This window comes from Cryptotermes secundus, unplaced genomic scaffold (genome assembly GCF_002891405.2).
Source record: "Cryptotermes secundus unplaced genomic scaffold, Csec_1.0 scaffold1054, whole genome shotgun sequence".
Lineage (NCBI taxonomy): Eukaryota > Metazoa > Arthropoda > Insecta > Blattodea > Kalotermitidae > Cryptotermes > Cryptotermes secundus.
In genome coordinates this window covers 521,524-535,725 of record NW_019719379.1, presented here as the reverse complement: position 1 = coordinate 535,725, position 14,202 = coordinate 521,524, and the positions used below count along the sequence as shown (strand labels likewise).

Below are 14,202 nucleotides of genomic sequence, written 5' to 3'. Positions count from 1 at the left end.
ATTATCTTTGCTGTATGTGCAATAAGACTTATTGTGCGATGGTCGCTGCATTTTGTAGCTTTTGTCTTTTTCTTTAAGGCAATCATTGTAACTTCTGTAAAGTCCTTGGGCCACTCTCCACTTTCATATATGGTGTTCATTAGTTTTGTCAGTGTTTTCAAACCACCTTCTCCCAGTAACTTGAGCACATCTCCAGGTACATCATCATCTCCTGTAGCCTTTCCCTTCCTCATTTCCTTGATAGCTTTTTCCACCTCACTTTGTAAAATATATGGTCCTTTCTCGTCTGTATCTACTTCTTCTTCCGGTTCAACTTCTAAGGTTTCTGGCCGATTAGGTCGATCATATAGTTCTGAAATATAATTTTCCCAAATTTTCAGCACTTGCCTCTGATCTACTATTCTATTCCCCTGGGAGTCTTCGATGCCAACATTTTGAATCCCATGATTCTCTTTCCATCCTAGTTCTTTTGTCTTCATGTACATCAAATCATAACGGCCTGTTCTTTGAAATTCCATAATCTCATTACATATCTTCTCAAGATATTCCTTTTTGGCCCTGTCCGTGGCTCTTTTCAATTCATTCCTCAGTCTCCTGTATTTCCTCCTGCCTTCTTCATTGTTGACATTCTTCCATTTCCTTCGCTCCTCCATTTTACTCATCATCTCCTGTGTAACCCATGGTTTTCTTGCTATCTTCTCAACTTTACCTACCAAATCACTGATAGTATCTAACATGCATTCTTTTATATCGTTCCACTGCGCTTCAGCATTTCCGCTTTCACCTTCAATTGCACCGAGTTTCTCTTCTAGAGTCTCTTGCACGCTTTGTCTTTGAGCATATAACTTCTCCAAATCCCATCTGGGTCTGCGCTTTCGAAATCCTATAATTTTCTTCAACCTGGTTCGGAACTTGGCAACCAGCAAGTTGTGGTCAGAGTCAATGTCTGCCCCAGGAAGCGTCTTCACATCCTTCACACTGTTTCTGAATCGATGTTTCACAAGGATGTAGTCCAGCTGATGCCTCTTCCAATCCCCAGGTGCCTTCCATGTGTAAATTCTTCTCTTTGGCTTCTTGAACCAAGTGTTGGTAACAATCAATCCAGTTCGTTCACAAAAGTCAATTACATGTACATGCTAAATTAAATACTTGTAACTGCATAACATCCAGTACTTAATTTTCTCACTGTGTGAGACATTTGTGCAATGTTTTTGTAACACTCTTGTATTATTGTCAACTGTAGTTTTATATAGATTACAGTACCCTGTAAACCTATACAAATTACTGAAGGGCATCAATCAAAATTTATTCTTCAGTCTAGAAATGAATAGTTGAATCAGTAAAATACTTTAAATATGCTGACTGATCAATGACTAATCCTTTCATACTTGTTATGGATTTAAAAAATTAAACAATATTCACCTTCTGTACCAGCTTCCTGACAACAGATGCATGGTCCCTTGGACAGGATATCTTGAAAACAGTTGGACCTGGCCACGGTATAAGAGACAACACGACAAGCGCGAGTACCTGTTCAAATAGAATATAATGCAATTGGTACTTTCTTTGAAAAGGCAATGATGAATTCTCTTTGACATAGTTTTAAATAAAATATATTTATATTTTTGCTTATTTATTTCTGATGATGACATGAATTCATTAAACGGAAACATAAATACCATATAGATTAATGTCAAAAACACAGCAAGGAAACTGTTCTTAAAATAAATGCAGATTAAACTAAGCATATGAATGTCCAGAACAAGAACTGTGTAAGTCACAATATGTCACTAATCTGTAATTTTAAAATCTTACAAAATTAAAAAGCTGACAGCAACAATAAATATTATGTTCATGATTTAAATTAAGATCAAAATATATTCAGGAAATTTCAGGAAATGAAAAAAATATTCGGGAAACCCTTCTTAATATTCAGTTCAGAACCATTAATATCATGTACAGAACTATTAGGCTTATCCTGGACAAGATCCATTGTCTGGTATATAGAAGACAAAAAACCACAATGTTTCGGAGACTGGATCTGTCTCCATCCTCAGGTGGATGGGGCAGGATACACCTACTCAGTTGGGCCCGTTAGAAAGAACTAGCTGTACAGCATACACCATCGTCAGAATCCTTTCAAATCCATTAATATCATGTCTGCTTCCCACAACACTAAAGAAGGTAACCCTTTAAACCACATTTGTTTTAACATTCAAAAACCTCTTTATCTTATCTAAAAGCATATTTATAGTTTCATATGATTCTCAGAACAAATTGCCTCAACAGCATTAACAAAATGATCCTTTTAATACAAGAATGTTCTTTTCTTTGAGATAGATGCTAAATTTTTAAATATATTTATTATTTTTTCTTTCTATTTTGACTTCTTAAAATACAAAAGTTCCCAGATGTTAGAGAAGCAAATGCGTCAATAAAATCTTTGGATTCTATTTCTGTTTTGTGGAAGTCCTGGGTAACTGCTCCGTTGCTGTCCCTTAAATTCAGCCTGGTTGTTTCGGAGATATGCGGACAGATAGACCTTCCCCTTGTTGTTCATTTACTTTTGCAATGAACCTGTAATAATCATATCATTCTGAGAACTGGATGGAAACCACTGAGACACAATGTGGGAGTAATGGCGAATTATTTAAAGCTAAAACAGGCGGACACACTTTACAGTTCTATGGAAGCCGCTGAGAAAGACAGCCAAGGCATCTGNCCCCCCCCCCCCCAATTTTTAGTGAAAAATCTAAATTGATGAAAGAAGGAAAAATTCCAAAATTAAAGTCGTTTAAAAATTACATTTCTAGCCTGGAGAATGCGGAACCTTCAATAAATATACTCTTGTGCGGCTTAAAAGTATTCAGTTATTCTGTATTGAGGGGGTGGGTTTCCCCATGCACCGCGACTAGTAGTCTATTGTACGTCCCCCTTTGATATTCTACCAGTTGCCATACCCTTCCGATACTGGTGCTCGCTATCAGCCCCGTTCAGCCAGCGAGGCTGGCAGTGGTACCCGATACTTCCCCATCTACCGGAGGCATTGGAAACTACTTGGGCAGGAAACTTTTGCCTAATTTTGCTCAGAGGTCTCCTAGAGACATGAGGATCTTTTACGTGCGGTAAATCTACGACACGGGACCCACGGCTTAAAGTCCCTCCCGGAGGACTTGTTCCCTGAATTTTTCCACCCGTAAAAATTCCACGACCTCCGCCGGGTTTGAACCCGCGTACCTTGAGTCATGAGGTGGGAACGTTACCCCTAGACTACGGAGGCCGCTTTATGCCTAAAAGTAAGTTTGCAAACAAATTTTGGAATGAATCATGGCAACGACCATGCATAATTCTTTTACTACAAAGGATTTGAATTATAAAAACGAGATATCCACAGGCTTTTGGTCATTTCATTCTAAAGTTTATACTTTGAATTCCTATTGTAGACTCTACTGCTAACATCGGCCTAAAGCAAAGAATCGACATTTTGAATATTTTGAAGGTCAAAATAGTTCTAATTCAGATTATTTACACAATTTCATATGAGAACATACACTGTACTTTTCCTATGGATTTTTTCTCACATTCGAAATAAAAATACGGTCTGCGTGTTTCTACATCATTATGACCCACAATCTTAAGATAGTGAACAGAAAATTAATTAGGAATCTTCAAATATACAGAATCCATGAGTTTTGGTTGAGAGTGAGCATGAACTCCATCGATTTGGGCCAGTTTGTGGAGATACTCGTATATGGTATTTCCTATGGTTTATTTTTGTCTGTAGCTCAGAATACGTTGAGTAAAATGTTACGATGGTGAATAATGAAAGGGAGAAGATATGGAAGAAATTGGTCGTGGCCTAATTTAAAGTACTATCCCAGCAGTTTCTTGGAAGAGCTAAGAAAAACTACGCAAAACCCTCAGTCGGGATAAGCGGCATATCGGCTGACATTCGAACTGGCTGTCTCTCAAATAAATAGACGTCAAAAGCGTTATCGCTTGAGCCAAATTGCTCGGATGTATGGTATCATGTCCGTACACACATGGTTGCTCCCTAATGACTTTTGAAAAATGATAACCAATTTTCATTACACTTGGTAGTAAAGCCATACACTGAACATTTGACAGATGATGTTTACGGCTTCGTTTAAGGCCCACGCCTTAGTCTAATTCAAGGCCATCCACAATCATCCTATTCCACTCTTTGCTCCAACAATATTCAGAGGTCGCATATGATCTATAAAAATAAGGCGCTTTTATTCGTTAAGTAGTTAAAACGGATAATATAATCAATACGACCGTATAAAGGCACACGGATACTTTCAAGGACAAGAATAATGATGATGACTGACAAAACACTATTGCTATCACCTAAAATGCAATGCAGAGGAAGACTAGACACATTTGCATACGCAATATGCAAATAATACATTGTGTTGTGTCGACGGACCTACCGATAATTCTATATATTCAGCACAGCATGACGCTCCAATAGATTAGTCTTAATACGCAAATAAGTTTTGAATGAATTAATTAAACAGCCTTATACGCTCGTTAGTAATTCGTTATCAACACAATGTACATTTTGAGCCTCATTTCAATATTCGCGTTTGAGTCACTTTATATGGAAATAAATTTAAATGGAAAGTTATCAATATGGCGACGGTGCAAGTCTTTGAATTTATATTTGACAGGTTAAAATACAAAGAAGAGTTATTATATGGCAAACAATTAATCTAAACGTTTGGAAATCTCTTCTTCCACATGGAAAAATGTGAAGGCCGATTTACATTTCGTAAATTCTTTCCAAGAATTTGTGTTCTATAGAAGTCGGTTGAGAATTCGAAGAGTTTCTTGATAGCAATAGGAAGTGGGCACCTTAAAATTGAGCAGAAACAATTTATCCTCCTCTATGCGTCTTCTTTCACAGAGGGCCGGTCTCAGTAAATGGTACCGTTACTTGAAGGGGCTCAGTAGACGCTCCGCTTTCGTGATGAGGGTAGTACAGCAGAAGAAGACGATCGTTTGAAACATCACGAAGTGCGAATTTTATTATTATTATTTTACTGCAATTGGGTGTTCATCCGGTGGTATTAGAACTTACACTGATACAGACAAGGAAAGTCTATAACATAAGGGAACAACACAAAACAAAATACATACAATAAACAAGGTACATACAGTGCAAATCCAAACAGATTCATATTTCCCTCGGTTCAGATTGACCCAAATGAAAATACTGAGAGACATGTACTTCTCTTCAATCCATTTTCAATGATGTTTCCCCAGGAATCCATGTATTTCTCAGACAAGCGTACAATCTACACACACACATATTAAAAGGCGGATATTTTGAAATTGAGACAATTGTAACTAAATTGTTACTACTGCTGCTAAATTTAAAATACGTTAATGGTTCTGTAGGTGAACAAAATCTCATAATCCTCTGACAACCTGCAGTTTTGGTGCTCCAAGAGCGGAACTCTCAACATGCCGACTATTCCATTGTCGGTTCCTCTTTACGATATGTTTAGTCAAAATGTGGACCACATACCCCCTTCCCACGTACTCATTTCGAGCGGTGTTCAATTGTACTGAGAACAAAGTGTGAATATATTCTTTCGGAAATTGTTTTGTGTTTTCTGTCTCTCTGCTTCGAACTCTGCTCCCCTGGATCATATTCATATGTTTCCCTTTGCTTCAGTATTCAGCAAACGTTTCTGCATGGCAGAGACAGTGTTGCTTCCTGTAACATGTTCTTCGGCTGCCCATGGATTAATGTCCTGATGACATAATCTTTCAAAATGATTATGATGATGATGACGACGACGACAAATGGCGATAGTCTATACAGTATATAAGTATACATCATCTTTACGGTGAGATTTTTATTTATAATAGGCATTCCTTGGTCAAATCGCTTTAAAATTTCACGTAGATTTGGCAGATGTTTTTAATTTCTCTATGTGAATTTCAGTATTCTTGTGTTAGTTTAGGACCTTCTAGAGTCTGATTTACGTTCAGAAGGAAGTACTGAAATTCGTGAAAGGAATTTTTATTTTAATGATTTTATAGTGCAAGAATTGCCATATGAAAATGGGGTTCGTACCATCAGTGCAAAAATGATCGATTTTAATTATTTTCACTTACTGCACCAAAATTTACTCAAATTACGCCAAATAGTCCCGAAACGTGATTATAAAATGCAGTATCTTGGAAACTACAACAGCTAGGATACCAGTAGTCGAGTTATGTGCTGCATTACCAACTACTACTTATTTATGTGAAAGACTTGTCTTATAAAAAGGGATGGAAGTAGGAAACGCATTCCCGTAAGGCCATATAGGTTGAGGTGTTCTAGAACTTAGTGCTGAAGAGTATATTTCGACCCAGGAGGAAGCAACAGAAGACAATAAAATTGCAGACGACCTAATGACGAACTTCAATTACACCTCAGGTCTCTTACAAACAGAGCCGACGCTACAACACAGGCGAACTGGTACATTACAATGGCCGGCACATTTTACAACTTCCAACTTTGTTCCCTTCTTGTTAAATTGTAATCAGATTTATGCTGATCTTGTGTTCATACCATGTCAGCTAGTTGGTATAATCCAAACATGTTATGCAACAATGTAAATTAAACTGTTTTAAGAATTATGAACTAAGAATTTCGTTAGAGTATCTGGAAATCTAGTGTTATTAATCATGACGAAGTTTTCAGAAAGTGTGTCTAAGGGGGCAGAATTCTCGTCATCTGGAGGAGGGGGCATTTAGGTTTGCGCCAGTCCTGCTTAAAAATGTGGCTTTCGGGACAGTGCATGTTCTTTTTGTTTGCTAAAAATTGTTGGACGAATACTTTCATATTTAGTAGGAGTAAATGTGTTTACAAATGGTTGATCAGGAAAAGATAGAAAAAGGGAAATGCGAAGATACATAGCCCTTAATTTTAAATAAATACAGGTAGAATGGGGAGCTGAGATAATGCATTTGGAATAGCGACTAGGCTGCGAATTTGACAACACGGGAATCGGTGTTCGATCCCCAATAAGGGCAAGAGTTGCTTCTCTTTTGCACAGCGTCGACACCGACTCTGGGATCCATTCAGTCTCCTACACAGTGGTTATTTCAACGGGGATGAAGAAGCAGATGTGTGAAGCCTACCACCATCTTCGTCTGGTGCCAAGGTTATGAATGGTGAAACTAATCCGCGCTCCCCCGCACGCCTATATATTGTAGTGCTTAAGTAACTTTACTTTTACTTGCCTGGCCTCATGGATTCTCATGGCGTATTGGCCTATTGGCCCAACCTTTGTTGTTAATGATGATGTTGACTGTTATGTGGGAATGTGTTATCTCTATAGCGAGATCTCGAAAATTGTTTATGATAGACATTTCTTGGACTTACTTACACTTTGATCTTAGCCAAAAGACAAACTAAGAACAATTCATGGAGGATCAAAAATGAAATGAACGTCGCCCCTCCGAATCGTAAATGCTGGCTGTGATCAACCCTTTAGAGGGCCAAGCTTATCTGGCTAGTATACAAAATTGGTTATTACCTCCAAGAAGACATCATGTATTTTAAAATTGATTATACTAACGACGTTTATAAAAATTAAGGCTGTTTATTCTGAGAACCAAATGAAACTAACAAATTGTCTATCTGGACAATATGCCGAGTTCTTTAACGTTAACCAGGTGAGATATATGCTCATAACTGCCCATAAACGGGTTGAATTTTACTTATTTTAAAAAATATATTAGTAATTTTCTCCTTTAATAATTTCTGCAAAAAATATAATGAAATTAACGTCTTCGCTTCTAACTTTAAAGCATTTTAGCCCAGTTACACTACTGTTGAGCGTAGTACTGGCTCCTTTCTGGACTACTAGTTCCCACTCAGCACATCATTTTTCAGAGGGGAATTCTAAAGGCTCAATTAATGCACTTTCTCTGATCGGGTATGACCTCACTAGCTTAAATATTCGCCCTTTCTCAAAGCTTCCGATGAATATGTGTTAAGAAAATACGTCTGTTAAATTGCCTTCATACTAAATCTAATGCTCTTCTACCAAAATAAACTTAGTGAAGACATTAGATCTAACTGTATTTTAAGTGCCTGCGTATTTAAGAAAATTCTATGTGTTCCAATGCATATTAGGTCTAAGACAGAACGCGACGAATCTTATTTCGCGTTAGTTACAAATGTTCATTGTAAGAAGAGGGCATTTGAACGGACGAATTTTTGCTTTGAAAAACTGTTCCGTGCAATTTGTTGCGTGCTTATGTTTAAATCATTAACAATAAAATCTGATTGCTACTGTATGGTGGAAAATATCGATTACAAGTACCTTGCCAGTAACACTAGCTTCATATCTTTAATGAATGTTCTGTATGACATAAACTGAGATGTCATTTGGTTTGAGAAATAATATAATTAAATAAAATATATTTAAATTAGTTATATACTTGTAAGCTTTATTTAGCATGTCTCTTGCAATTTTAAGAGTAGGCAAATCGCCTTTCTGCCAGAGGCAGAAAACAAAATATGAAATTATTTATTATATCTGACTTACTTCCAAGTTAAATGATATGGTCCTCATTCATATTCTTGTTATATGAGCAGCTTTTAACNAGGAAGCAACAGAAGACAATAAAATTGCAGACGACCTAATGACGAACTTCAATTACACCTCAGGTCTCTTACAAACAGAGCCGACGCTACAACACAGGCGAACTGGTACATTACAATGGCCGGCACATTTTACAACTTCCAACTTTGTTCCCTTCTTGTTAAATTGTAATCAGATTTATGCTGATCTTGTGTTCATACCATGTCAGCTAGTTGGTATAATCCAAACATGTTATGCAACAATGTAAATTAAACTGTTTTAAGAATTATGAACTAAGAATTTCGTTAGAGTATCTGGAAATCTAGTGTTATTAATCATGACGAAGTTTTCAGAAAGTGTGTCTAAGGGGGCAGAATTCTCGTCATCTGGAGGAGGGGGCATTTAGGTTTGCGCCAGTCCTGCTTAAAAATGTGGCTTTCGGGACAGTGCATGTTCTTTTTGTTTGCTAAAAATTGTTGGACGAATACTTTCATATTTAGTAGGAGTAAATGTGTTTACAAATGGTTGATCAGGAAAAGATAGAAAAAGGGAAATGCGAAGATACATAGCCCTTAATTTTAAATAAATACAGGTAGAATGGGGAGCTGAGATAATGCATTTGGAATAGCGACTAGGCTGCGAATTTGACAACACGGGAATCGGTGTTCGATCCCCAATAAGGGCAAGAGTTGCTTCTCTTTTGCACAGCGTCGACACCGACTCTGGGATCCATTCAGTCTCCTACACAGTGGTTATTTCAACGGGGATGAAGAAGCAGATGTGTGAAGCCTACCACCATCTTCGTCTGGTGCCAAGGTTATGAATGGTGAAACTAATCCGCGCTCCCCCGCACGCCTATATATTGTAGTGCTTAAGTAACTAAGTGCAGAAATAACTTTACTTTTACTTGCCTGGCCTCATGGATTCTCATGGCGTATTGGCCTATTGGCCCAACCTTTGTTGTTAATGATGATGTTGACTGTTATGTGGGAATGTGTTATCTCTATAGCGAGATCTCGAAAATTGTTTATGATAGACATTTCTTGGACTTACTTACACTTTGATCTTAGCCAAAAGACAAACTAAGAACAATTCATGGAGGATCAAAAATGAAATGAACGTCGCCCCTCCGAATCGTAAATGCTGGCTGTGATCAACCCTTTAGAGGGCCAAGCTTATCTGGCTAGTATACAAAATTGGTTATTACCTCCAAGAAGACATCATGTATTTTAAAATTGATTATACTAACGACGTTTATAAAAATTAAGGCTGTTTATTCTGAGAACCAAATGAAACTAACAAATTGTCTATCTGGACAATATGCCGAGTTCTTTAACGTTAACCAGGTGAGATATATGCTCATAACTGCCCATAAACGGGTTGAATTTTACTTATTTTAAAAAATATATTAGTAATTTTCTCCTTTAATAATTTCTGCAACAAATATAATGAAATTAACGTCTTCGCTTCTAACTTTAAAGCATTTTAGCCCAGTTACACTACTGTTGAGCGTAGTACTGGCTCCTTTCTGGACTACTAGTTCCCACTCAGCACATCATTTTTCAGAGGGGAATTCTAAAGGCTCAATTAATGCACGTTCTGTGATCGGGTATGACCTCACTAGCTTAAATATTCGCCCTTTCTCAAAGCTTCCGATGAATATGTGTTAAGAAAATACGTCTGTTAAATTGCCTTCATACTAAATCTAATGCTCTTCTACCAAAATAAACTTAGTGAAGACATTAGATCTAACTGTATTTTAAGTGCCTGCGTATTTAAGAAAATTCTATGTGTTCCAATGCATATTAGGTCTAAGACAGAACGCGACGAATCTTATTTCGCGTTAGTTACAAATGTTCATTGTAAGAAGAGGGCATTTGAACGGACGAATTTTTGCTTTGAAAAACTGTTCCGTGCAATTTGTTGCGTGCTTATGTTTAAATCATTAACAATAAAATCTGATTGCTACTGTATGGTGGAAAATATCGATTACAAGTACCTTGCCAGTAACACTAGCTTCATATCTTTAATGAATGTTCTGTATGACATAAACTGAGATGTCATTTGGTTTGAGAAATAATATAATTAAATAAAATATATTTAAATTAGTTATATACTTGTAAGCTTTATTTAGCATGTCTCTTGCAATTTTAAGAGTAGGCAAATCGCCTTTCTGCCAGAGGCAGAAAACAAAATATGAAATTATTTATTATATCTGACTTACTTCCAAGTTAAATGATATGGTCCTCATTCATATTCTTGTTATATGAGCAGCTTTTAACACAATATTTTTCACCCGTTGTTCATGTTCAGGTAACAAAAATGTTACATAGCAGAATACAATGTAATGCGTTTTGCCGTTCACAGGCGCAACCACCGCAAACTCTGAACCATTACCCCGCCAGTCAAAGGAAGTGCTAATAAAATCAAAATTTAATCGCGAATATTAAATTAAATATATGTAAAAATATTACTTTATAAAACTGCTCTTTAGCGGAAGTACTTGAATGATATTTAGAATAGTGTTCGACACTTTAAACTGCATGCGCATCACATAGTGCTTCGTAGGTGATTACGTCATATAGGTGTACATGATGGTGGTTGGACAGAGGTTGGCAACAGGACGAAAGTGCGGTGAAGTTCACAGTTTATAACAATTGCAACGTTAGTATATCAAAGAATGTGAATATGAATTGTACTGCATGCTGTTTTTGTATGCAACAACTGTATTAACCCGAATAGGGTGTGCATATGTTAGAACTAAATGTCAAAGTGGTACACACGGTCCCTCCCTTTCGTATATTTTTCAGTGTTTCTACGGTTATTACTGAGAAGTATTTTGTATCACTGACAGGACGGATATAATATTCAGCGACAGCCGTCAATGACTGCTTTACATTCAAGATAAATGGTGGTTTTTACTGTATTTACATGTGATGTCTTGGCCATATGTGATTTGGAAAGGGAAGGGCTGTGAGAAGTATGAGAGCTGTAGACTTTCATGAATAGTAAATAATGACTGGGGTAGGAAATTTCTGCAAGAATAAGGCGAAAACTGACAACTGTTTTTGTGTGGCAAAGGAAAACATTGTCGCTGAAAGGCAGGCTTTTAATATAAATGTAAATTTAAAGAGTACTAGGGTAATTCGACTTGGGTCACTTGTAAAAGTAATATCCACAAAATATGGTGGTGACAGAGTGGCAGTACGGCTCATTGATGAAAGAGGTTTGGTTGAAGGGTCAGAAGATGTGTGGGTATGTTCCAAGTTCCATTTACTACCTGTGGATCCTGTTATGTTGCCTTCACTCACAGCTGTCTTTGAACCCTCCCATCGAGTTGCACTAGTGCAAAATGGACAAATTTTTCGTGAATTGGCAGCAGTAGAAGTTGGGGAAAAAGTTATGCTCCTTCCTGAAACTCAGGATTCAAGATCGGGGCAAGAGCTGGCTGTGGTCAAGTACAAGGGTCCAGTTCCAGAGATGGGGCCTGGTACCTATTATGGTCTTGAAATTTTGGTAATTTTCTTTTGTTTTGAATTTTATTTATTCAGAACTTCAGACTGAATTATAAGTTTATGACATAGGTACATGTTTTGTAATACTTCACATTTATTTGTTTTAACATAGTTATATTGTAGTTAGAATCATAATGAAGTGAAAATTTGCAAATATTTGCAGATTAATTTTGTAGAAATATTTTTGGCAGTTTTTATTAATTATTGCAGATCATTGTTTTATGCATAGCATATTTCTAATGGAAATTCGGAGTGTAATGACTTTTATGTGTCAGCTTACATATATAAGCCTAGTACAAATTGAGTGTAGGTATGATATGAGAAGGTTTTTCAACTGGTAGAAAATGTACTTCAGAAATTTGTAGTAAATGCAGGTTCTGTAAAAGAGATATTTCTTTCATACAATTTCTACAACAATTCCTTACGTTGGAAGTCTGCTAGAATAAATCCACAAAAAACAAAGCTGACAAACAGAATTTCATACAAATTATCCTATATCACATCAATACTAAAAGGGAGAGTGTCCCAATATATAAAGCATGTTTTGCTAAACCATATTTTGCTAAAACATATTTATGTTTTCTTTTAAACGAGAAAGATTGGGATCAGCATTAACAGCAGTCAGAAACTCTCAGTTCTTGATATTGCCAAAATAACCGTTTTTGTCATAAATGACAGATTTAACAAATTTATTTGTTTCATTTGTAAGAGTTTTTACCTTTTGGTCTGCTTTTGAAGGGTGGTTTAAACTTGCCAATGAATATCAGTTTCTGTAATGAAGAATACATAATGCTTGGTGATCTGATTTTATCACTTTTTTTTTTTCAATTATGTCTGATGCTTGGATGTCTGAGGCATCTTTTACTGAAGTGTTATACAAACAGGAAATTAAACTGTTTTCATAAGTTCAGAAACCTTTCCCTTGGGAACATTTCTCTGTGGGAAATGTTGCAGACAAAGCATTGTTCTGAAGAACTGAACCACCTTAACAATACCACTGCACATACAGTGTATCTCCCTACCTATTTACATCCTTTTGTCACTTTTACTACTGGCCAGAGACATCCTACCTTTAGATGAATATAACCAGATAATCCCAATGTGGAGCTAGAATTGCTTAATAAGAGCAGCAAAAGCGACCAAAATTGTAAGAGACAACGAAAAGTTGTTCTTATACAAGTTGAGATTGACTTAGTGTTCTTTCCAAGCGACTTCTAAAATTATAGTTTAACAATCTTGCACAGTAGTACAGTTTTCTGGGTTCTAACGATGTGTGGTTTGATGAGAGTCCAATGTCTCACCATGCAGAAGCATGTGGCAAACTTCTTAGTGTTGTGACCGCAGGAAGTTTAGGGCACAGTTGTTTCAGATATTTTCTATCAGAACCACACTTCTTATTTGATTCATGAAAACATGCACATACAGCAGTATAGTGAATCATATCCACTCATGATGATAGCCACTGCTTTAAATTCAGTGTAGTGAATCATGTTCACTCACTGTGATAACCACTACTTTTTAATTCTGTCCAACATTATTGCACTCATATTCACTCACAGTGATATCCACAGTTGAATTCACTGTTTGACACTGTTGCAGCCTTATTAATTAACAAAAACTGAATGGCTGTTCATGTGAGCAAGAGTAATTTGGGCAGCATTTAATAATAATGTTATATTTTAGTGTCCTGTTGCACTGATTTAAGTCCATGATTTATTTCAACCGTCTTCCAGTGCATACACTCATCTGTCTCCTCCTCTCACTCGCACTACATGTTTCGGCACAAAAGTGCCATCTTCAGGTGCTTATTCGATTTACGCTAAACTAGTTCATTGCATGCCTTGTCGTATTCATATAAAAATAACTAAAATATATATTTATCATATATGTTGATAAATGTTAAATGTTAAAAATATTAAAATTGTTCAGGATTTTTCATCCCTACGTCGTATCTCACTACGCGAGTTACACCTATCCTCTTCTGTTGGAGCACTCTTTCACTATTGTGTGTGTATTGTGCTTTGTGTTGTGTCTTGCTCCTGTGACTGCATGTGTTGCGAGTGAGAGGAGGA

General features: G+C 36.7%; 2 protein-coding genes across 7 annotated transcripts in view; one reads left to right on the top strand and one right to left on the bottom strand.

Annotated features, from left to right (window-relative positions):
• Positions 1-8,637, bottom strand: part of LOC111866136 — a 35,932-nt gene extending 27,295 nt beyond the window's left edge. For all 4 annotated transcript variants that reach the window (XM_033752179.1, XM_023854790.1, XM_023854805.2 and 1 more), the window contains exons 1-2: positions 8,580-8,637; positions 1,423-1,530 (exon numbers count right to left, since the gene is read on the bottom strand). In XM_033752179.1, the coding sequence (XP_033608070.1) occupies positions 1,423-1,530; positions 8,580-8,606 (135 nt within the window). In that variant the 5' untranslated portion in view covers positions 8,607-8,637. The remainder of the gene's footprint in view (positions 1-1,422; positions 1,531-8,579) is intronic.
• Positions 8,638-11,212: 2,575 nt separating this feature from the next.
• Positions 11,213-14,202, top strand: part of LOC111866022 (ubiquitin carboxyl-terminal hydrolase CYLD) — a 38,047-nt gene continuing 35,057 nt past the window's right edge. For 2 of the 3 annotated variants that reach the window (XM_023854518.2, XM_023854509.2), the window contains exon 1: positions 11,217-12,131. In XM_023854518.2, the coding sequence (XP_023710286.1) occupies positions 11,631-12,131 (501 nt within the window). In that variant the 5' untranslated portion in view covers positions 11,217-11,630. Of the gene's footprint in view, positions 12,132-14,202 lie in introns of all 3 variants that reach the window. The other variant, XM_023854527.2, reaches the window with a different exon arrangement.